The 21,999-nt window shown below is 40.4% G+C and overlaps 1 protein-coding gene across 1 annotated transcript in view; it reads right to left on the bottom strand.

The window, feature by feature from the left end:
- Window positions 1–21,999, bottom strand: part of SPON1 (spondin 1) — a 251,731-nt gene that overhangs the window by 179,031 nt on the left and 50,701 nt on the right. The window contains exon 3 of the mRNA XM_045796534.2: window positions 3,703–3,836. Coding sequence (XP_045652490.1) covers window positions 3,703–3,836 — 134 coding nt within the window. The remainder of the gene's footprint in view (window positions 1–3,702; window positions 3,837–21,999) is intronic.

Genomic DNA, 21,999 nt, shown 5'->3' with positions numbered 1-21,999 from the left:
CAGGCTCCTCTGCTATGAGCCTGCTTCTTCCTCTCCCACTCCCCCTGCTTGTGTTCCCTCTCTCGCTGGCTGTCTCTATCTCTGTCAAATAAATAAATAAAATCTTAAAAAAAAAAAGAATGTACAATTTCAATGAAGAAAAATCACAGTAGTTTAGTGAAGGATATAAAAGACCTGAATAAATAGGGGATATTCCATGTTTCTGAATGGGGAAACATACTGTAGGGATGCTGACATTTCCCACACTTAACTATTAATTTGATACAACCCCACTCAAAATCCCAATATAAGTTTTATTGAACTACAACAAACTTACTCTAAGATTCATCTGGAATTACGAATCTGCCTGAATGGCCATGAACATTTTGAACTAGAAAATTAATGGGTGATGACTTGCTATCAAAACATAAAATAAAATTATGCTATAAATGGTGTGGGTTTTGTGCAGGAATAGATAAAAAGACAAGCAGAACAGAACGGACCTGTGTGAAGATTTTATATCTGATGAAGTAGCATTTCAAGCAATTGGGGAAAAGACCAACTATTCAATAAATGGATGTGGAAAAACTAACTAGCCATTTTGAGAAACAGAAGTACATTTTGATTTCCCATCTGTGCTGGATAGTTTTGGTTTGCTCCTCCAGATACCTTCTCAAAAAAAAAAAAAAAGAAAGAAAGAGGAAGGAAGGAAGAAAGGAAGGAAGGACAGACCTGGGACTTTGCAGTTAAATGAATATATGACTCAAGAAACTCGCCTAATTTCCCTGGGACCTCCTCTGGAAAATGGGGGTAGTTTGTTAGGAAGACTAAATCTGATAAAACCCGCTAGATGTGCTGCTGAGTTACTGGTACTAGAAAGTATTGTTGACCTTTTCTCTCACCTCCATTTGGCCCGTGAAAACCTTGAGGGTCATATGTCAGTTATCTATGTATCCTGGATGCCTGTGCAAATAGAAGCTCAGTTACATTTGTTGAAAGAACGAGTGACTGAACTAGCCACACTTGTTCATTGTTAATGGATAAACATATGTTCACATATGTTCATTGTTAAAGGGTAAACAAGAAATGCCTTTCTGGCTTCTGCCAGGAAGATCAAACACTTCTGGTTTGTGAGAACAATAAGTCAAAGAAAACCACAGATCCTAGCCAGAAGGATCAGGATTTTCAGAGCAGGAAGACCCATCGCATAAATCTAACATCTTCCAATTTTCTTCTTCAGAGCCCCAGGCTCTGCGGAGTGACCAGGCAGCCAGGGGCAAGAGCGTGGGTACCAGAAAGCCACACTGGGAACCTGGTCTCCAGGCCAGGAGAACTGAAAATACCAATGGACAATAGGCAGACCACATATGACCACAACAATAGAACTCTGACCCCCAAACTCTGCAGGAACCAGCCTGGGAAGTCAAACCACAATCCCTGTAGTATCAGCCCAGAACATTAAGGACTTGTCAATGACCACCAGCTTCTCTAATTTTTGCCCCCACTGCCTCCTCTATTTCTGACTCAGGACCAATAAGAGAAAGCCAAATAGGCTCTCCAAACCAATCATATAAGATGCTCCCTTTCCGTTAGCCTGCTTCCAGCTTCCCCAAGCTAATACCCTACCATTCAATCACAACATACCTGCAGTCTGCCCTTCCTTTCCCTGTAAAGTTTTCCCACTCCTCCTCCAGCCAAATGCTAGTGATAGCAGCCAACTCCCTTGCTATATAGCAAACACTCAATAAATAGGCCCTGTTTGTTCTCATTTCAGTGACCTTTATTTCCATGGGCCTTCTCCCATATTTCAACTGGATACTAGATACATGTTATATACTGGGGTTTATATATAAGGTTTCATTTTTAAAAGTTCTACTTCTAATTCTTTATTTTATTTTTTAAAGCTCGATGATTCATTAGTTGCGTATAACACCCAGTGCACCATGCAATACGTGCCCTCCTTACTACCCATCACCAGCCTATCCCATTCCCTCACCCCCCTCCCCTCTGAAGCCCTCAGTTTGTTTCCCAGAGTCCATAGTATCTCATGGTTCATTCCCCCTTCTGTTATTCTTTTTTAAAAAAATTTCACCGATACAGATTGATGCCAAGAGACAAACTTCTCAAGGAATCTGAGTAAGCATGTTCAGCTTGCCTCAAACTAAGACACAAGTGATGTATAGCCAGATGGCAGCAAAGGGAGGCCTGACAAAGACAGTGCTGGGCTTGGACAATGGACAGAGGCTTCCAAAGACTTCAGTGGGCTTTTTTCCCACAAGCCAGGCACAGCTGAGTCCCGAAGCTGCAGGGACTGGAGTGCCTGGTTGGAATGCCTCCTTACTAGCCCCTCCTCAGAGGTGGGCTAAAGTTAACCCCAGTCCTAAGACTGTAGAAATGTCCACCTGTCAGAGGTGCAGACAAATGAACCAAATATATAAATAAGGCCCCAGGGACTCAAATAAGAGGAAGATGGTTGGGAAGATCCCAGCCCCTTACCTTCATGGGAAAATGGCTTCTTAGATGCTGTGATTGGAGCCTTGTCCATCTACCTATGACAGTTTGCCTGTCTGAAATCCTAAAATTCCCAGTATCCCTCCATATGGTCTTTAAATCTATTTGAAATAGGTATGGCTGCACTTCCCAAACTGGTGAATGTTAATATATGTCTCAGAAAAAAAGGAATCAAATAAGTTTGGGAAATGCTGGTGAAACCACATTAAACACATTTCATTTGAGTAGGACTTTGCAAAACCTTGAATCTGCTAATATATGTTGTGAATCTGCAAGAAGGGGATACAGTCTACAGCATTTTCTAAACTTATTTAAGTGTAGAAATTGGTTTCCTGCCCACCTATTTACATCTCCCTGAATACCATCCTATGGTATACCATTTTGGAGACACAGGTTTGAGATAATGCTACCTTTTACAGGAAAACTATTAGCTGGTTAACACCTCTTCTTTTTTTTTTTTAAAGATTTTATTTGAGAGAGAGAGAGAGAGCTCACACATGTGCACACACAAGTGGGCAGAGGGGCAGATGGAGAGGGAGAGGCAGAGAATCTCAAGCAGACTCTGTGCTGAAAGAAGAGCCCAATGTGGGACTCGATCTCACGACCCCGAGATCATGACCTGAGCTGAAATCAAGAGTCAGATGCTTAACCCCTGAGCCACCCAGGCACCCCAAGTTAACACCTCTTATCATGCATTGTAACTTAACAAAGGGAGGATCAGGAGACCAGACAGGAAGGGGCACACGAGGGCAGTTTTGAGGATAGGAGGAAGAAAATAAGATCATAAGGCCAGGGCAGAGACTAAGGAGGTAACAGCTGGGTCTCAGGTCAGCCTAGCACAATATAAGGGTAGGGGTGTTAAATTCCAGAGGGAGGAAGTCAGAGATTCTCCTTACCTGATTTGTAATTTTTCTTAACCAGCCCTAGTATCAATATCTCTAGAAGCTAGAGCGTAGCCAGGAGAATCACTGAATTCGAAAATCACTGAAATCACTAAAAATAGAGATTTGGGCGAATGGTTCTTTTTAGAGCGTTTCATCAGCAATGGCCCTCGACCCCATTTCAGAGTTAAGATAACCAAGGACAGAGAGATGATGTCACTCATCTGCTGTCCCACCAAAGCCACTTTTCCTTCTGCAACCCCACCGTGAAGCCTTTGACAGCCCACAGGGAGGGAGCGTGAAGGGTTCCGAGGACCCCGTGTTCACTTACTTGAGAATCACACAGCCTGTTCCTGCTGGTGGCGCTATCCAGAACACCTGGATCCGTGTCCTCCTCCGTGGGGTGCTTTCAGTGACCGCAACGGGGCAGTTACTCATAAACTGGGTTTCTTCCTCATCTATGATCTGTGGAGAGCAAACAGATTAAAATGCAATGTCCCTTTGGGAAGCCTCGTAAGTTTCCGAGTTGACACTTCCTTAATTTTATTTTTAAACTTGTCGTTTTGTGTTAGCAGCTCTATATCCCCAGACACCAGAATAGTGCCTGGCATAGAGTTCCAGTCAATGCTTGTTGAATTAACATGAGGGGATTTGGCACACGGGCTCCGCTCTCTGGGACCAGGATCTGGTCTTTGAGGAACAGGCCACTAGGTGATGATCTTGCTTATTTCACTATCATAACTACGTCCCACTTCAGGGGAAGGAAGAAGAGGAGGAGAACAGGGAGGAAGAGGAGGGGGAGGGGAGAATCCAAAGCCAACGCTCTCTAAATAGCTAACACTTGTAATTCAGCTACAGTTTCATACCTTGAAATCGAAATGCTAAAAGAAAACACCCCTTTGGAGAAAGTCCACCATAGTACACGAACTCTGTCCCAGCTTCATGGCATTATTTACTTGGCAGTTTCTACCTCCCGAGCATGTGCATTGTGTCGTGTTCTCCCAACTTAACCATCAAAGTTTCCTTGGACACCGCAAAAAAACTGGTAGCCATTCCCATTCCCCAAGACTGGTAGCCATTCCCATTCCCCAAGACTGGTTCAGCATTTCTCTGTTTGCTTCGGGGTCTGCTGCCAGAACTTGTCTATCCCTCTAGTACTATTACAGACCGTTAGACCGGGAAGGATCTCTTGCGGGAAATCATTGAAATGCAACAGGTCCTAAGTGTCAACTCCAATTGATTGGTAGTAGTTGTGCCATGAGTAGTGCTAATAACAACAACAGAAAACATTTATTGAGTGTTTAAGTATGTGTCACACACTAAGCTAAGTGCTTCATCTGAATTACGCATTTAATCTTCAAATATAATTTAATAAGATGCTAATATCTATTTTGTATTTATTTTACTTTTAAAAATTCATATTCCTTTTAGGGAAGCAGGTAAAAAAAATGAAGTCACTCAAACTCCTTAATTCATCATATATTTTTATCCCTGGACAAAGCAAAAGCAATCTTCTATTGTATTTCATTTATCTCTACATTCTTTATCCTACTCTCACTTATATATGTCCTTCTGAGTGTGTTTGTGTGTGTGTGTATGTTTATATAATATATAATGTACATATAAAATGTGTATATATTATATACGTTATGTGTGTGTATATATATATACATACACATATATATGTAACTTACTTGAAGTTACATAGAATTGTTTTACATTTTAATGTTTCTTTCACTTGATCTTATGCTTTGAAGATACAGGTTTTCCCCACTATCTGAAAGTAGAGCATACCTATGAAATCTTTTGTAAGCTGGAATGGTATAAACTGAAAAAGCAATTACCATCGATTTATATGAAAAATTTTTTGAGTGTTCCCAGACCCCAAAAATACCCTGTCTTAGGCTTTTCTGATACCTTAGGACACATCTTAACACAGATGCTCACAGACACAGTTCAAAGTTATATGAGGCTTGATGCTGAGATGCTGAGTGTAGTTCGGCCATATCTCTCTTGCTGCTCAGGTTTGCACTGCTTCTAACAGCTAACTGCAAAACAAATGCTGAGTGCTATTTTCACTTTTTGCCTTTTTCATAAAAGTGAAAATCCTCTTTTGATTTCTTTCAGTTGGTGAAAACAGGCACTAGTATAAGTCTTCCGTAAAACCAAAGTGGCATAACATGAACTTTTAAAAAGTGAGGATACCTGTATGTCAAAGTTACTATATGTGGGTGTAATTCATTGATTCTGACTATGGTCTATTATTCCACTGCATGCATAGACCACATTTTACGTATCCATTCTCCCAGTGAGAGGCAGTCGGCTGACTTCCAGATCTTTACCTCCACAAACTTCGCCACAATGAAGCTCTTCATGCTGCTCTCCTTGCGAACCCACATGAGAGCTTTTCAGCAATATGCACCATGTAGTGGGAGGTTCATCTTACTTTTGGAATTCTTCATTTCACAGAAATAACTTTCATCTAGTCAAATTCACCAATTTCTCTCCTATGGCTTGCACTTTTGTGCTCTTGCTTAAAAAACAGACCACAAAGATATTTTTCAGTATTTTTTCCCCATTAGTTTTATCATTTTACCTTTCACATTTAGGTCTTCGATCCACTTCGAGTTTATTTTTTAATACAAGGGAGTAGAGCTCCAACTCCACTTTCTCCACATTGTGAGCTACTTTAAAAAAATTAATAAACTTAATTTTTAAGAGCAGTTCAGGTTTATAGCAAAATTGAGCAGAAAATGCAGTTTCCACAGACTCCCTGTCCCCACACATGAACAACCTTCCCTATTATCAACATCCAGCACCAGACTGGTACATTTGTTACAAAGGATGAACCTACACTGACACATCATCATCACCTAAAGTCCAGAGTTTACATGAGGGTTCACTCCTGGTGCTGTTTATTCTGTGGGTTTTGACAAATGTATCATGACATGCATTCACCACCGAGGTTTTATAGTATTGTACTGAATAGTTCCACTGCCTTAAAAATCCTTGGTGCTCTGACTATTCATCCTTCCCTCCCTCCAACCCCCGTCAACCACTAATCTTTTGTTATAATTGCTTATTACTTCCAGAAGGTTTTTCGTTGGTTCTTTCAGATTTTCCTATGTAGACAATCATGTCATCTGAGAAAAGAGTTTTATTTCCTCCTTTCCAATATGTAGATCTTTTATTTCCTTTTCTTGTCTTATTGCATTATCTCAAATTTCCAATTATGATGTTAAAAGTAGTGGTGAGAGTTGATTTATCTTGTCTTGTTCTTGATTGTATCGAGAAAACGTCAAGTTTCGTACCAGTAACTATGCTATTAGGGATAGGTTTTATTTGTAGATGCTCTTTATCAAGTTGAGACATTCCTCTCTATTCCTAGTTTGCTGAGGGTTTTTATCATGAGTGGATGTTGGGTTTCGTCAAATGCTTTTTCCACATCTATTGATAACGATCACATTTTTCTTCTTTAGTCTGTTGAAGTGATGGATTATGTTAATTGACATTTAAATGTTGAACCAGCCTTGCATTACCTGGGATAAATTCCACTTGGTTATGGTATATATTCTTCCTGTACATTGTTGGATTTGATTGGCTAACATTTTGTTGAGGAATTTTGTATCTATATTCATGAGAAATAGGAGTCTGCAGTTTTCTTTTTTTGTGAAGTCTTTCTCTGGTTTTGGTGTTAGGGTGACACAGGCATCATAGAATGAGTTAGAAAGTAGAGTGTTGGTATAATTTCTATATTAACTTTTTGGTAGAATTCATCAGTGAACCCATCTGGGTCTGGTACTTTCTGTTTTGGGAGATTACTAATTATTGATTCAATTTTTTAATAGATATAGGCCTATTCAGATTGTCTGTTTCTTCTTGTTTAGGTTTTGACAGATTGTGTCTCATGTCTCTCAAAGAACTGGTGTGTTTCATGTAGGTTATCAAATTTGTGGGCACCAAGTTGTTCATAATAGCCCTTTATTATTCCTTTAGTGTCCATTAGATCTGTAATAATGCTCCTTGTTTCATTTCTGATATTAGTGATTTTTGTCTTCTCTCTCTTTTTTAGTTAGCTTGGCTGGGGGCTTATCAATTTTTTTGATCTTTTCAAAGAACCAATCTTTTGGTTTTGTTGGTTTTCTCTCTTGATTTCTTGTTTTCAATTTCATTGATTTCTGCTCTCATTTTCATTATTTGTTTTCCTCTGCTTACTTTGGATGCAATTTTCTTTTCTTTTTCTAGGGAGGGAGCTGAGATTATTCTTATATCTTTTTCTTTTCTTTTTTTCTCTCTCTATATACATTCAGTGCAATAAATTTCCCTTAAGCATTGCTTTTGCTACATTCCACAAATTTTGATAAGTTGTATTTTCATTTTCATTTAGTTTAAAATATTTTTAAAGTTCTTTTGAAATTTCTTCCTTGACCCATGTGTTGGTTGGTAATGTGTTGTTTATGGGGATTTTCCAGCTATCTTTCTGTTATTGATTTCTAGTTTAATTTCATTGTGGTCTGAGAGTAGACATTCTATGATTTCTTTTCTTTTAAATTTGTTAAGGTGTGTTTTATGGCCCAGAATGCGGTATATCTTGGTGAATGTTTCATGTGAGCTTGAGAAGACTGTGTAATCTACTATTGTTAGATGAAGTAATCTATAGATGTCAATTATATCCACTTTATAAATTGTACTGAGTTCAACTATGTCCTTACTTACTTTCTGACTGGTGGATCTGTCCATATCTAATAGAGGGATGCTGAAGTCTCCAACAATGATAGTGGATTCATCTATTTCTCCTTGTAGTTCTATCAGTTTTCATCTCACATATTTTGATGCTCTGTTGTTAAGCGCATACACATTAAGGATTATTATGTCTTCTTAGAATATTAAACCCTTTATCATTAGGTAATACTCCTGTTATTCTTGATAATATTCCTTGCTCTGAAGTGTGCTTTGTCTGATATTAATATAGCTACCCTTGCTTTCTTACGATTGTTAGCATTGTGTATCTTTCTCTATCATTCCACTTTTAATTACATGCGTCTTTATATTTAAAGTGGGTTTCTTGTAGACAACATATGAAGATCTTGTTTTTGATTCATTTTAACAATCTTTAAGTTGGTATACTTAGACTATTGATATTTAAGGTGATTATTGATATAGTTGGATTAATATTTGCCATACTTGTTTTCTATTGGTTTACCTTTTTGTTTTTTTATTTTTGTCTTTCACACCGGTAATTTTTTGTCTTTGACCATTTTTATATGATTCTATTTTCTCTCTTTTCTTAGCAAATCAATTTTATTTCCTTTTTTTAACTGCTTTATTAGACGTTGTCCTAGAGATCATAGTATACATTTACAACTAGCTCAAGATTATTTTCAAATAACACTATACTGCTCTACAGATAGTTCAGTCACCTTATAATAACCAAATATTCCTAGTTCCTTCCTCCTGTCCTTTGCATTGTTGTTGTCATTCATTTTACTTCTTCAGAAGCACGTATGTAGGCATAAACATATATAATTGAATGAATTGTTGCTGTTATTTTGAAAAACTATTAGCTGTTAATTAATAAGGAAAATAAAAATTTTTATTATTCCTTCATTTTTTCCTTCTTTGATGCTCTTTTCTTTATGAAGATCCAAGTTTCTGACTTACATTATTTTTCTTCTCTATAAAGAACTTTAAAAACATTTCTTGCAATACAGATCTACTGACAACAAATTCCCTCAATTTTGATTTGTCTGAGAAAGTCTTTATTTCTCCTTCACATTTGAAGAATAATTTTACAGGGTACAGAATTCTTAGTGTTTTGTTTCTCTCAACACATTAAATATGTCACTCTACTCTTTTCTTATTTGCATGGTTTCTGAGGATAAGTTGGATACAATTCTTATCTTCATTCCTATGTAGGTAAGAATTATCCCCCTCTCTGGCTTCTTTCGGGATTTTTTTCTTTACCTTTGATTTTCTTTAGCTTAAAAATAATATGCTTAGGTGCAGTCTTTTTGGATATTTATCCTCCTTGGCATTCTCCGAGCTTCCTGAATCTGTGGTTTGTTGTTTGATATTAATTTGGGGGAAATTCTCAGTCACTATTGTTTCAAATATTTCTTCTGTTCCTTTCTTTCTTCTCCTAGTATTCACATTACTCACATATTACATAGTTGTCCCGCAGTCCTTGGATATTCTGTTCTGTTTTTTTTTCAGTCTTTGACCTCTTTGCTTTTCAGTTTTAGAGGTTTCTGTTGATATTTCCTTAAGCTCAGAGATTTCTCAGCTGTGTCCAGTCTACTAATAAGTTCATCAAAGACATTCTTCATTTTTGACAAGGTCTTTGATCTCTAGCTTTTTGTTCTTTTTTTCCTTAGGATTTCCATCTTTCTTCTTACATTGCCCATCTGTTCTTGCATGCTGTTTGCTTTATCCATTAGATCCTTTAGCATATTAATCACTGTTGCTTTAAATTCCCAGTCTGATCATTCCAACATCTCTGCCATCTCTGTTTTTCCAAATTGTGTTTTTTGCCTTTTAGTATGCCTTTTAATTTTTTGTTGAACAGTGGACACGTTGTCTGGGTAAAAAGAATTGAAGTAAATAGGCTTTTAGTAATGTGGTGGTAAGGTGTTGGGGAGGGGAAGTGCTCTCTAGTGCTATGATTAGGTCTCAGTCTGTTGGTTGGTGACTTGTGCCCCTGGACTGTGAACCTCAGTTAGGCTTCTCAGCCATCCCCCCAACCACCCTCCTTTGCTTTAGGTGGCACTGGATGGATGAAGGGTCTGGAGTTGTATATTTTCCTTCCACCACATGGAAAGCTAGAGGGACCTGGTTTTCATTATTTCTCTTCCCCCAAATAGATTAGGCTCCGATAAAACCTCAGCAGGTTAGGCTCTGGTAAAATAGTTTCTCCTGAGGGCAGGCCCTGTTAAGAACAGAATGCTTTGCTGTATTCAAAGATGGTTTCTTTTCTCCTCCCCCTGCCAGAAGCACAACAGTTTTTCTCTGATACTCACTTTGAGAATCTGATAGAGTTCCTGGAGTTAAAACTCACAAAAGTTTTGTCCCCCATCTCCACCCCAATTATTGGGTGCCTCTGAAGTTTTTAACTCTCAGAATTGTCCACACTGAGCCTCTAACAATCTAGCAATCATAGTTTAGGCTTTTCTATGCTGGCATGTGGAGATTTTTCTCTGGTAAGTTGTGATCCTGTGTATCCTCTTGTCTATCTCTCCAATATTGGGGACAGTGGTTTGCCCTGTGAACTCACTTCTCTGATGGATCTAAGAGCTGTTGATTTTCCAGTTTGCTTAGCTTTTTACTTGCTGTTAGAATGCAGTGTTTACTTCCACTTCTTATATGTAGGATGGGACACCAGAAGTCAACACTGTGAGTTACTTTTACACTACTCAATCCATCTTTCCCCCACTCTTTTGTGATGCCATCTCTGTCATATATAGAATGCCAACATAATTTATTGTCCAAACAAGGATGAAAAGGCTGTTAATAATCATTGTTCTGGGATAACAGGCAAAACTGGGACTTTCCCAGGCAAATGGGGCATACATTCAACCTAATCATATACCAAGATCCCAAACACTCATGTTGTTTCTGGGCTTTCTGTTCTAGTCTCCTGCCCATTCTTGTCCATGGCACTATATTTTAGCATCTAGAAGGGCAAGTCTCCTTTCCTTGCTCTTCTTTATCAATATGGTGTTATCTATTTGTAGGTCTTTATTTTTGCATATATAGTATAGAAACTCTTAAAAACTCCCTTACCTTTCTGTCATTTTATCTTCCTAATGTGATAAAATCCCAACCTTAGATAAATTGCTCACCTCATGACGAGGCCAGTTGTCTTCTATATTAACTGACTTCTAGCCTTGAGTCTGCCCTGCTACACTGCTGTGTGTATCTGATAAAAACTCAGCAGGTTAGACTCTGATAAAACACTTCCTATTTGTTATTTTACTTTCCCATTCTTGACAATGATGATTTCAAATCTTCTCGACTCTCCCCAAACCTCCAACTTTCATCTCTCCTCTTTACTTATTGTTTTACCTTGTGTCTTTACAGAAAAAAATCAGAAGTCATCAGATGTAGAGTCCCTCATTTCCTCATTTGCATCTGCCCTCTCCTCCTTCTTGCTGTTATAATAGAGGAGCCTTACTTTTCTTACATTTCTGCTTTGCTCCCATCACTTCTTCCTGACTCTAAGAATGACTTTTCTCCCCTCCAGATTCAACTTTTGCCTCAGTGGAATCATTCCCATTAGCCTATTGAGCATATTTGAGTCTCTCCATTTAAAAATTAAGCAACCCGGAGTTATTCCCTCCCCACTTACGGTGTTCCATCTCTCCTCTCCATCACAATCAAATTACTTTAAGGAGCTGGCTATGCTTACTGTCTCCATTTCACCTCCCACTCATTCTCAGCTCAATCCCAGGAGTTTTGGGAATATCATGGTACCTAGGCAGCTCTAGCTAAGACCATTAGTGCCTTTTGCAATGCTTAATCCAGTAAATCCTCTGTAGTCTTTCTTCTTAAAGCACTCTCCCTGCTTGGCTTTAGTGCCTGAGCTCCTTCCTGCCCTCCTCCCTGCCTCCATTTTCTTATCTATGCTTTCTCCACTTTCTTTGGCTGCTCATCCTCCTCTACAGGTCTTTGAATCTGAAATTGCTCAAGGCTAGTCCTAAACCCTCTCCAGTTCTGACTTTATTCTGTCTCTGCAGGTGATCTCATTCAACTCATGGCTTTAATAACTACCTATGTGTGGATGATTCACAAGGTTGTATTTCTAGTCTTGGTCACTCCTCTGATCTCCAGACATGTATCTCTGACCTTCTATCTTCTACTTGCATTTCCTCTTGGTTCAAAACCACCTCAAATCTACCTCATCAGCAACTGACTTAACTATCTTCCCTCTAGCCTGGCCCTACTTCAGTTGTACAAGTCAGAAACACTGGATGTCCTCCTTGGCTCTTCCCTCCCTCTCACCTTCATATATAAATGCTGTCCATTTTACCTTCCAAATATCTCTTGAATTCCTACTACCATCCCTACTAACTACCCAGAACAAGCTACATAATTTTTAATCTGAACTAAAATAAAGTTATTCTAACTAGCCTTTGTACATTCTCTCTTGCCTTTCTCCAATTTGTTCTCTATATGGCAAGCCAAAGTGATCTTTTAAAAACACAAATTTAATTCTAATATCTCCCTCCTTAGAACAACTTATAGATTTTCACTGCTTTTAGAATCAAGACTGAAATCCTTAACAGAGTTGAATCTCTGCCTTCCTACCTCTCTAGCCTCATACTGTGCCATCTCCCTTCTTGTTTTCTGCACTCGGCTACATTGAACTTGTGTTTTCTCCTGCCAAAGATTGACCAATTCCTATTTCCTTTTTCCTTCTCATCTTTTCCCTTCCTCCATCTTCCCCCCTCCTTCCTTCCCTCTGCCTCTCCTCTCCTCCTTCCCCTCTTTACTTCATCTCAGCTCACTCATCTTTTTCATTGAAAAGCCTTCCCTGTTTTCTTTCACTGTCAATTCCCTCCCTTATATGTTCTCACACGACCCATCTATTTTCAGACACTTTATTTTTTAATTTTACATATATTTCTTTGATTCCTTGATTAATGTCTACTTCTCTAATAACGTGTAAGCTACCTGAGGGCAGGCACCATGTCTCTTAGTTTTTTTCTCATTGTTTCCCCAGTACTCAGCACAGAGCCTGATACATAATAGCTGCATGCTGAAGAACTTGGTGTACTTGCCTCCTCCCTTTGGTTGTGAGATTCCCAGCTCTATGTCTGGGCTGTAATGTCTGTCTTAGCTCTCTTAGACAACTCCCTGGACTTCCTTCTGACTTTAGACTTTGTTTCTCTAGATGGTAATTAATAGCCTTAATTATAACAATAGCTACCATTTTTGAGTACTATTTTGACCAAGGACTTTACATATACTGTTTCCATATCCCCCCAAACTCTTAAGTATTATTGGGCCTATCCCTGAAGAAACGACTGTGATGTAGATGGCTTAAATAACCTGTCCAAGTCCCACAGGGGAGGAGCCAGTGTTTGAGCCCTACCTGTCCCTAATGCCTGTGCTTTTTTCCTATGCCAACAGGCCCTCCTAATAGTGTCATTCCCTTATGTTAGGTAAGAAGTTTCTCTCTAGTCAAGCTTAGTCCCATGGAACCACACACATTGGACCAGCCCACAGCTAAATACCTCACTCCAACACAAAATAAATACTTGGTAAATGTAAATAGTACTTTACTTCAGATTTTCTTAGAGGGCACTTAGTTTCCCTTACACAGCTTTGCTGGTGTGAGGGTGGCATTCCAAACAATGTGCTTTTCTTAGACCTATGCACTTGGCTTCCAGTGAGAACCTGCCTTACTGGGAGTCACAGAAAACTTCTGGAACTTTTAACCCTAAATATTTACAATCTTTGGGAGGGTTCCAGGTGACTATATCAGAAAAGCCAAACGTAATTAATATTTAATTAACATTTTTCTATGTGTCAGGTACTTAGCATGGTCACATCATTGAATCCTTCATGGCAATAACTGTTTCCATTTTACAGATGAGGAAATGAAGCTCAGAGTGATCCATTCTGACCTAGCACTGTCTGAAGCCAAAGCCTGTGTTCTTTCCAGTTGCCTCTGGCAAACAGCCCAGTCTGGGATAAGACTAAGACCCTTGGCCCAGTACTGAAACAAAGAAGAATGTCTTCCAAGACATAGGAGCCACCTCAGGTAAATATGATTGTTTATCCACAACCTCAGTTGCCAGATGGTAATTAGGCATTGAACAGAAGGAGTTGTTTCCTTCAATTCAGAGAATGCTCCCAAAGATGTTTGCTTTTCAGAACATATTAGCCTCTTCCAATAAGCCTTGGGTCTATCAAAACCTGCTCTTGTACCTTTCCCCATCTCCCAAAATCTCCATCCTTCTTGTGGTCTGAATAGAGCCACCATGTTAAACGTCAACTACAATGACTAAATAAAACCTTTACCACTCATTTCAATCTGTGATTTCTTTCTGAGTACCTCAGACCAGAAAATTAAGACATATTACAAGGGGTGATTGTGTCTGGTAATAGTATTATGGGTGATTTTTATTTCCTTTCTATGTTTTTTGTATTTTCTAAGTTTTCTAAAATGATGACGTATTATTTTAAATGAAGAAGTTTCTAAAATTTTTTAAGGATCTCGTTAAAACATTACATGGCTAACGTTTCTGTTCTTTATTGTTGTTCTTTTATTTTAAAATTTTAAATTATTTTTAAAATTTATTTATTTGAGAGGGAGAGAGCATGCACATGCGTGCATGAGCAGGGAGAGGGAGAGGAAAGAGAGAATCCCAAGTGGACTCCATACTGAGCACAGAGCCCAACGTGAGGCTTGATCTCACAATCCTGAGATCATGACTTAGAAACAAAATCAAGAGTCAGAAGCTTAACCAACTGAGCCACCCAGGCACCCCATTTGTTGTTCTTTTTTTAAAAAAATATAGGCTAAAATAAACCTTCTGAGGCTAAGTTTAAGTTCAAAGTCACTTGGGAAAGATTTGCTGGTACAGTGGGCTCCTTGGCTCCCCTCGAGAGACAGCTCAAAGGACCTGTGAAAGTGAAGTGAATGAAGTGAAGTGAAGCAAAGTGAAGCGAAGCGAGATAGCCAGGTAGGACAAACTCAGGTTCAAACAGGGGGACAAGGTTTAATTTCCAGAATGCTTCGCAACCTATAGCTAAGGCAACTGGTTGGGCATCTGGTCATGAATAGACCTTTTCAATACTAGGGGCTTTCTAAACATGACCACAGAAGTTTCCAAAACTTTTCATTGATCACACTCTTAGTCCTGAATCACATGCCATACCCATTTTGAAAGCTGCATCAGGACCTGTCTTTGCCCTTAGGGTATCTACTCTTGCCTCATCCTATTTGTGACCTCACTTTCTTTTCGGTCTCAAATACGCAATACTTCTTTCTTAAATCTAATCTTTTTTTTTAAAGATTTATTTATTTATTTATTTATTTATTTATTTATTTATTTATTTATTCGACAGAGAGAGACAGCCAGTGAGAGAGGGAACACAAGCAGGGGGAGTGGGAGAGGAAGAAGCAGGCTCACAGAGGAAGAGCTTGATGTGGGGCTCGATCCCATAACGCCAGGATCACGCCCTGAGCCGAAGGCAGACGCTTAACCTCTGTGCCACCCAGGCGCCCCCTTAAATCTAATCTTGATCTTCCTCCTCAACTCTGATCTGGATCCTCTCCTGATATGTTGTCTTACCCTTTCTGGTCTGACAGACATAAGCCTCAAGAGATTAACCTAAACAGTGTCAAGGCCCCAGATGGAGTCTCAAGCATTCTAACAAGTGGGTGGACCATGGTAGTGGGACATTTGGGAGAATACTGTCCAGAAGTTCATGTAGGTGGCATCTTGGACATTTGTCTTCAGGAAGCAGGGCCTCAGACCCTGGTGGTCAAGGTCAGGGCTCCAGTTCCCACATGAGAACCAAGGATAAGTCAGATAATTGGAATAAGAACTTGAAATGGCACCCACAACAAGAAACTGGTGCCATGAGCATGGCCTTGGAGAAGAGCTGGCAGGAGATGGTAGGTCTGGAAACTCAGGCCTTAGTTTAAGAAGGGACTTCCGCTGCGGGGATGTGAGATGGGAGTAGGAGAACAACTCAGCCTAGTAGTCAATGCAGGGTACCACAAGCAAGGATGGCTCTCAGAGATAGTGATGTGATAACCCCCAATTGGGAAGAGTGGGTGCTTAAGCATGCTCTGTCCTCAAGTCCTTATTGATCTTGGTAGTGGGTGAGCTGAGTCTGAGGGAGAGGGCAATAGTATATCTAAATATGGATTGTTGTGTCAGAGAGGGCAGGCAACAGTAACACATAGGGTGGGTTAGGATGAATGAAGGAAAATATGTCCTTTGGCATCACCTCATAAATGTTTTCTCTGGACACTTGCGTGAAGTGGTATGGTAGATGGAAAGTGCATGAATGTTTAAGTCAGGTAGATTTGGATTAAATCTTGGCTCTGCCACTTTCCAGTTGGATGACTTTGGCCAAGTTTATGAGTCTGTTTTCCCATCTGAAAAATGAGGATAATAAAACCCATTTTGCTTGGTTGACATAAAGAATAAATGAGGTTGTATTTACAAAGTGTTCAATACCCATAATAAGCCCTCAGTATACTGTAGCTGGAGGGAAGTGTTCCCACAATACCTTATGCTAGTTAATCATATTAACACAGGAGGAGGACATCCTAAAGAGAAGTAGGTATGAACTTTTTACTATTACTACATAAGAGATATTTGTTCAATGTAGGAAAATCAGAACACATAAAGAAGTAAACATTTTGAAATAAGTACTACTTATAATTCTACTACCCCTGAAGAGAGTTATTATTAATCTTTTGATGTGTATCTTTTCAGTTTATATATAAATACACATACATATATGGGATTCTAGAAAACACGGTAGTTACTGTCTTGTGACCTACTTTTTCACTCAATAGCACATCATGAACAACTTCCTTTTCTACTAAGTATATCTCTTAATAAAATTTTCTATGATTGCATAGCAGCCCATAGTACGGATACTCCACATTTTACTTCAAAAACCTCAAAGTGTTGAACATTTTGTTGCTTAAAATTTTTAGGCTATTATGATCATCCCTTATGGCTAAATTTCACATTTTTAATTTTTCTGGGAGTGATATTAATGTAGGTTATTATTGCTGGATCTTTCCGGGAAGGGATTTTGAACCACTTAAGTAAAATCTGAGTGAGAATCCAAAGAAAATAATCCCGGTCATTAAATCACCTCTTTCTAGTTTCCCATGTGTATTTATTTTAGTGCAAAAGTCATGGAAGAAAAGACAGCTGCTTTGTCTTTTATGAAAGAGCTTTCAATACAGATTTTAAAAAATTAAATAAGGACTTTGCCTTTATTGCTCTAGGAATGAATTCATTTTAGAAAAGTTTACAAAGACAGAAAAGTTAAGGAGAGAAAAGTCCCCCTGCTGTTTCAGCCATTTTGGTCTGTTTCCTTCTAGACTTTTCTCTCTTTATATTTTGAAATGTGTAGATAGTTGTGTTCATACTGCGTGTACAATGTTGTGTCTTGTTTTTTTCCATTCGTCCTAGGAGCCCCCACATTTTTGCAGGTTTTTCTAAACACATCAGAAACGTCATTTGAATGTCTGCATTGGCTTCACTGTGCAGTGTAGCTTTGGATGGTCCCTCTTCTAGGCTGTGAAGATTTAGGTTCAAATCTTGCCCTCTTTCCCTACAAAGACCCTCACCTCCCAGTGCCTACCTCTATACTCTCACCAGTTATCACAGCATCCTTTTCTGCACTAGCATCTCTACACTAGATTCTTATTTTCATTTTATTCATCTCCTTTACCCTTTCTGCTCTATCCTCTCTTTGCTAGGGGTGTGCACTCCACCTCCCAGACCTGAGAAGCATGTGAGGACCTGGGGGAGGAGCAGCACAGATGTGACCATGAGCATTGTAGGGGGCCCCTCTGTCACCTTGTCCTGGGTACATGGCCTCCAATCTGTGGAGGTTGAGTCCTGAGAGCTAATGGATCGAGTTCTCTACTGAAAAGCAGATTAATCCTCCATACTATGTGGGTTCTTTCACCTATTGAGAGCAAACACAGCAGGCCAGGCTTGGGAGCAGGGCTGGACCAGGACATGTGGGTGCCCTGAAAATGATATTCTCTAACTATTTGCCCAACATTCATTTGGAGGAGAGGCTGAGTACTGTGTAGGAGGAGGCAGGGAAGACTGCTGGCTCAGCACTCACTCCCTCTTTATTGCCTTGAGCAGTTCAGTTCCTGGCCCTGAACTTGCACACCTCACCAGCAACTAAGAAGCCTGGAAGGCAGCCTAGACACCATCTCTGGTCACTTAAGCACTCTTGGGGGTTTGCCTCCTACCAGGAGGCAATGGTGAAAGGCCTGGGAGAGCCCAACACCTTGTTTACTAGTGGTGTGACTCTGGCAAATTCCTTAACCTTTCTGGAAGGAGTCTTTTGATCTTTAAAGTGGGAGATAATAATAGTACTGACCTCAATGGGCTGGAAGGGTTTAAATGAGTTCCTGGCACGAAACTATCCCTGTGTGTATTATAATCATGGTGTATTGTGTATAATAATAAATATCATTACTATCATTATTCTCATATCATGATTACTCTCAATAATTCTGGTAAATCCCATTTTCTCCCATCTCATTACCTTTCCAGTGATGTTTTAGTAATTCTTATAGACTGTTATCCTGGCACCAACCCAGCTGGCCTGCACCTAAATCCAGCTTGGCTTGGGAGCTTCAAGTACAGTGGACAGGCTCCAGCGGAGCTGGTGTGTGTGTGTGTGTGTGTGTGTGTGTGTGTGTGTGTGTGTGTTGGGGTCATTGCCTGATCACTTTATCTACAGTATAGCCCTTGGTTAAAAAAAAAAAAAAGAACTTCATCCTCCACTTGGGAGATGCTAAGAAAGGCAGAAATGGACTTGGCGGAACTGGTAATTTACTAGGGGTAGGTAATTCTCAGCAAAAGAAGAGGCATGTCCTTTAGAAGAACTGGGGCGTAGAAGAAAGACTTCTTCAAACCAAGTGAAATATGCCTCCTGGAGTCCTGAGAGACAGTATGGGGTGACAGAGAGAGTCTGATGTTTGGGCTTTCAAACCAGAAAGACCTGGGTCTGATTTCTGTCTTAGTAACTGAATGACCTTGAAAAAAGTAACTAACCTCTCTGTGCCTCAGTGTCCTTATCTGTAAATGGCTGTGTCGTGCTGATAAAGGAAGAACTCCAAGGTGCCTAGAAGAATTAGGTGCCCAATAACTGTGACTTCTCTTCGAGACAACCAGAGAATGGGCTCTGCCAGCACCCTTAGTGCCCAGAGCCTAGCAGGTGATTGATAGACATGTGTGAATGACCGGGAAATCCAGGGCATCCCAGAATGCACAGTCATAGCAATAATACCTACATGTATTGAGTCCATCCTCTATGTCGGTGCTAACACTTCCTATCCACTACTTCGCACAATCTTCCCAGTAATCCTGTGAATTCAGAAGCTGGGACTAGGAAGTGGGGAGCCTGGGCTCACATTCCCCAGGACCCCAAAGCTAGTGCTTGTATCCACTGGATCTAACTTGTCCCCTCAACTCCCACTTGGGGAGCTTTGGTCTCATTTTGACTCAATGCTAGAAAATCACTCTGATAAATAGGTTCAAACAAATAGAACCATCTAATTGGGAAACATTATAGTAGGTAGTCTAGTGCCTGGGAAATAAATCAGCCTTTTAAATTTTATACTGCAATACAGTTGAAATGTTTAATAATTATTGCCAGAGAATGGTATAATGCAGTACTAAAAATGAGTAATTGAAAAGCCCATCAAGGCAGATGAGGCATCCTCTCACTGAATTGCTCTTGAATACTTTACATAATTATTACATTCAGATTTATGATCAGCTCAGCAAAGTGTACATCTCTCTATCCTCCTCTGCCTGTGGCTGGTCAGGAAGGCTTTTTCTACTGTGCTAGCACCTTCTGGGATGAACGAATGGATGTCTCTTGTACACCAAGAGGACTTTCAATGGTTTGACTTCATTTAGCAAAAGACAAAGTTAGGAGTGAAATTTCAGTTTGCTGAGGACCTCTGTGTCCCAGGCACTGTGCTGGAGTTTATATGCATGTTGACTCATTTCAAGTCCACAACAGTCCTGGGAGAAGACTATGTTTTCCATCTCACAGAGGAAACTGAGGCTCAGAGCAATGGTGTCACTGAATCAGATTCACTCATAGCTGGCAGTCTGGCTCTCAACCACTGGCTCTTCCACTACATCACCAGCCTCCAGAAACACCCTGTGTGCCCAGAGAAGGCTTAGATTTTTGGAAAGAGGATTCTGGTAAGGTCAGATGCAGAAAAAAACTAATCCCAGCCAGATTTTATTTGCTGTTCTGGCTCTTTAAACATTTGAGTTGATCCCCCACCCCAGCCTCATTTCCATCATTCTTACGGTGTCAGCACCTCCAGGCACAGAGGGGATCCAGCCCTGTCTCCATGGGGGCCCCAGTTCCCCATGGATTCGGCTTCCCCGCCCTGCCCAGATCACCTGAAGCTGTGGGCTTTATCGGAGACACAAGCTTATCAGCCTGCCTCTCCCAAGAGCCTGTGGAGTGGGAGTTCTTGGCAAATTCCGTTCACTGGCAAGTGTGGACAGATGGCTGCTGGGATGAGCCAGCAACCTTTGTTTCTGGTCTCACCCATATGTCAACATGACCCAAAATGAGGAGAAGTGGGGAGGGGGTAGGAGGAAAAGGATGGGGCTACCTTACAGGCAGGAAAAATAATATAATTATTTTTTTTTCTTTGCATTGCATTTAGAAGATTATAAATAGAAAAGTGAGACTCTCTGACTCTCCTCTACCCTAGCATCGGACAATGACATTTGCAGCAGAAAACTGATTCCCCCCCCCCAACACCCCAGTCTCCTCCTTACCTCTGAGTACAACCTCTGCTTGGTTATACTCTGCTTAAGTCAGCAGATATCGGCACAGGATCAAAACTCTGCTCCTTTCGCCCCACCCCTTCACCTTGAGGATGAGGTAACATAGTGCTGAGGGTTATTTCACAAGAGGTTTAAACAGATCATTGGATGCCTTCATTCTCCAGGATACAAAAACATGTCAGGTTTCCCTCTCAGTTTTTTTGTTTTTGTTTTTTGTTTTTTCTTTCTTTTTTTTTTTTTTAGCATGAAAACAGCAGACATTGTGTATGGACTTATTGTATCTTACTGAATATGGTACAGGTCTGTGACCTTCTCCACACCCTGGGGGAATGCCAAACTTCAATCCAGCTAGATTTTAACAGTAAGGAAGGACCTCTCTTAAGGGAGAAGATTTATGGTAACTCTCAGTGGTTATTTGTGAAACACGTCCAATGTGGTTACCAGTCTGTGAGTGCTGAGCACTTGCAAAACAAATCAAATATCTGGGGGGAAGCATTTTGTCTCTGTGTGCCTAAAGGTAGGGGCTTGGGGTGAAAACAGTGATCTAATCATACAGGCAAGAGTGTGAGGCATTCCCCTCTGCTAAAGTGAGGCACCCTGAGCTGGGGGCAGCAGGGAGGGAGCCAAGATGAGAGCAGTTCAGCTGCTCATGGATGACAAGAAGTTCTCCAAGATCATTACTAGAAGCCAGAGAATCAGCTGTTGTCTTGTCAACACAGTGTATTGTAGGAGAAAGAACATTTATGGGAAGGGTGTGGGGCCGGGAAGAACAAAGGAAGAAAGAGAAGCAGGCAAAGAAGCAATAGATGGAGTGCTCTTCTCTGGCCCCGGACTATGTTAAGTGTGTCTGTTACCCCTCCAACCCTCAGAGCAATTCCCAGAGGGCCTGAAGTCCTCCCCAGACTCTCTTTCTCCTTCTTGTTGCTAGACTGGCTTCTACCTGTGGTCTCACTTTACATGCCGCTTCCTCTGGGAAGCCGTCCAGGCCTGAGCCAGCTGTGCTGCACTCTGAAGCCATTACCACCCTCATCACCTGGATCCTCACGTCTCCAGTGCTCCTTCACAGCCTGAATCCAAAG

The sequence above is a fragment of the Ursus americanus genome, chromosome 24 (genome assembly GCF_024610735.1).
Source record: "Ursus americanus isolate L20-20 chromosome 24, mUrsAme1.1.p, whole genome shotgun sequence".
Lineage (NCBI taxonomy): Eukaryota > Metazoa > Chordata > Mammalia > Carnivora > Ursidae > Ursus > Ursus americanus.
Note: the sequence above shows the minus strand (reverse complement) of the source record. Positions and strands in the feature narration are given on the sequence as shown.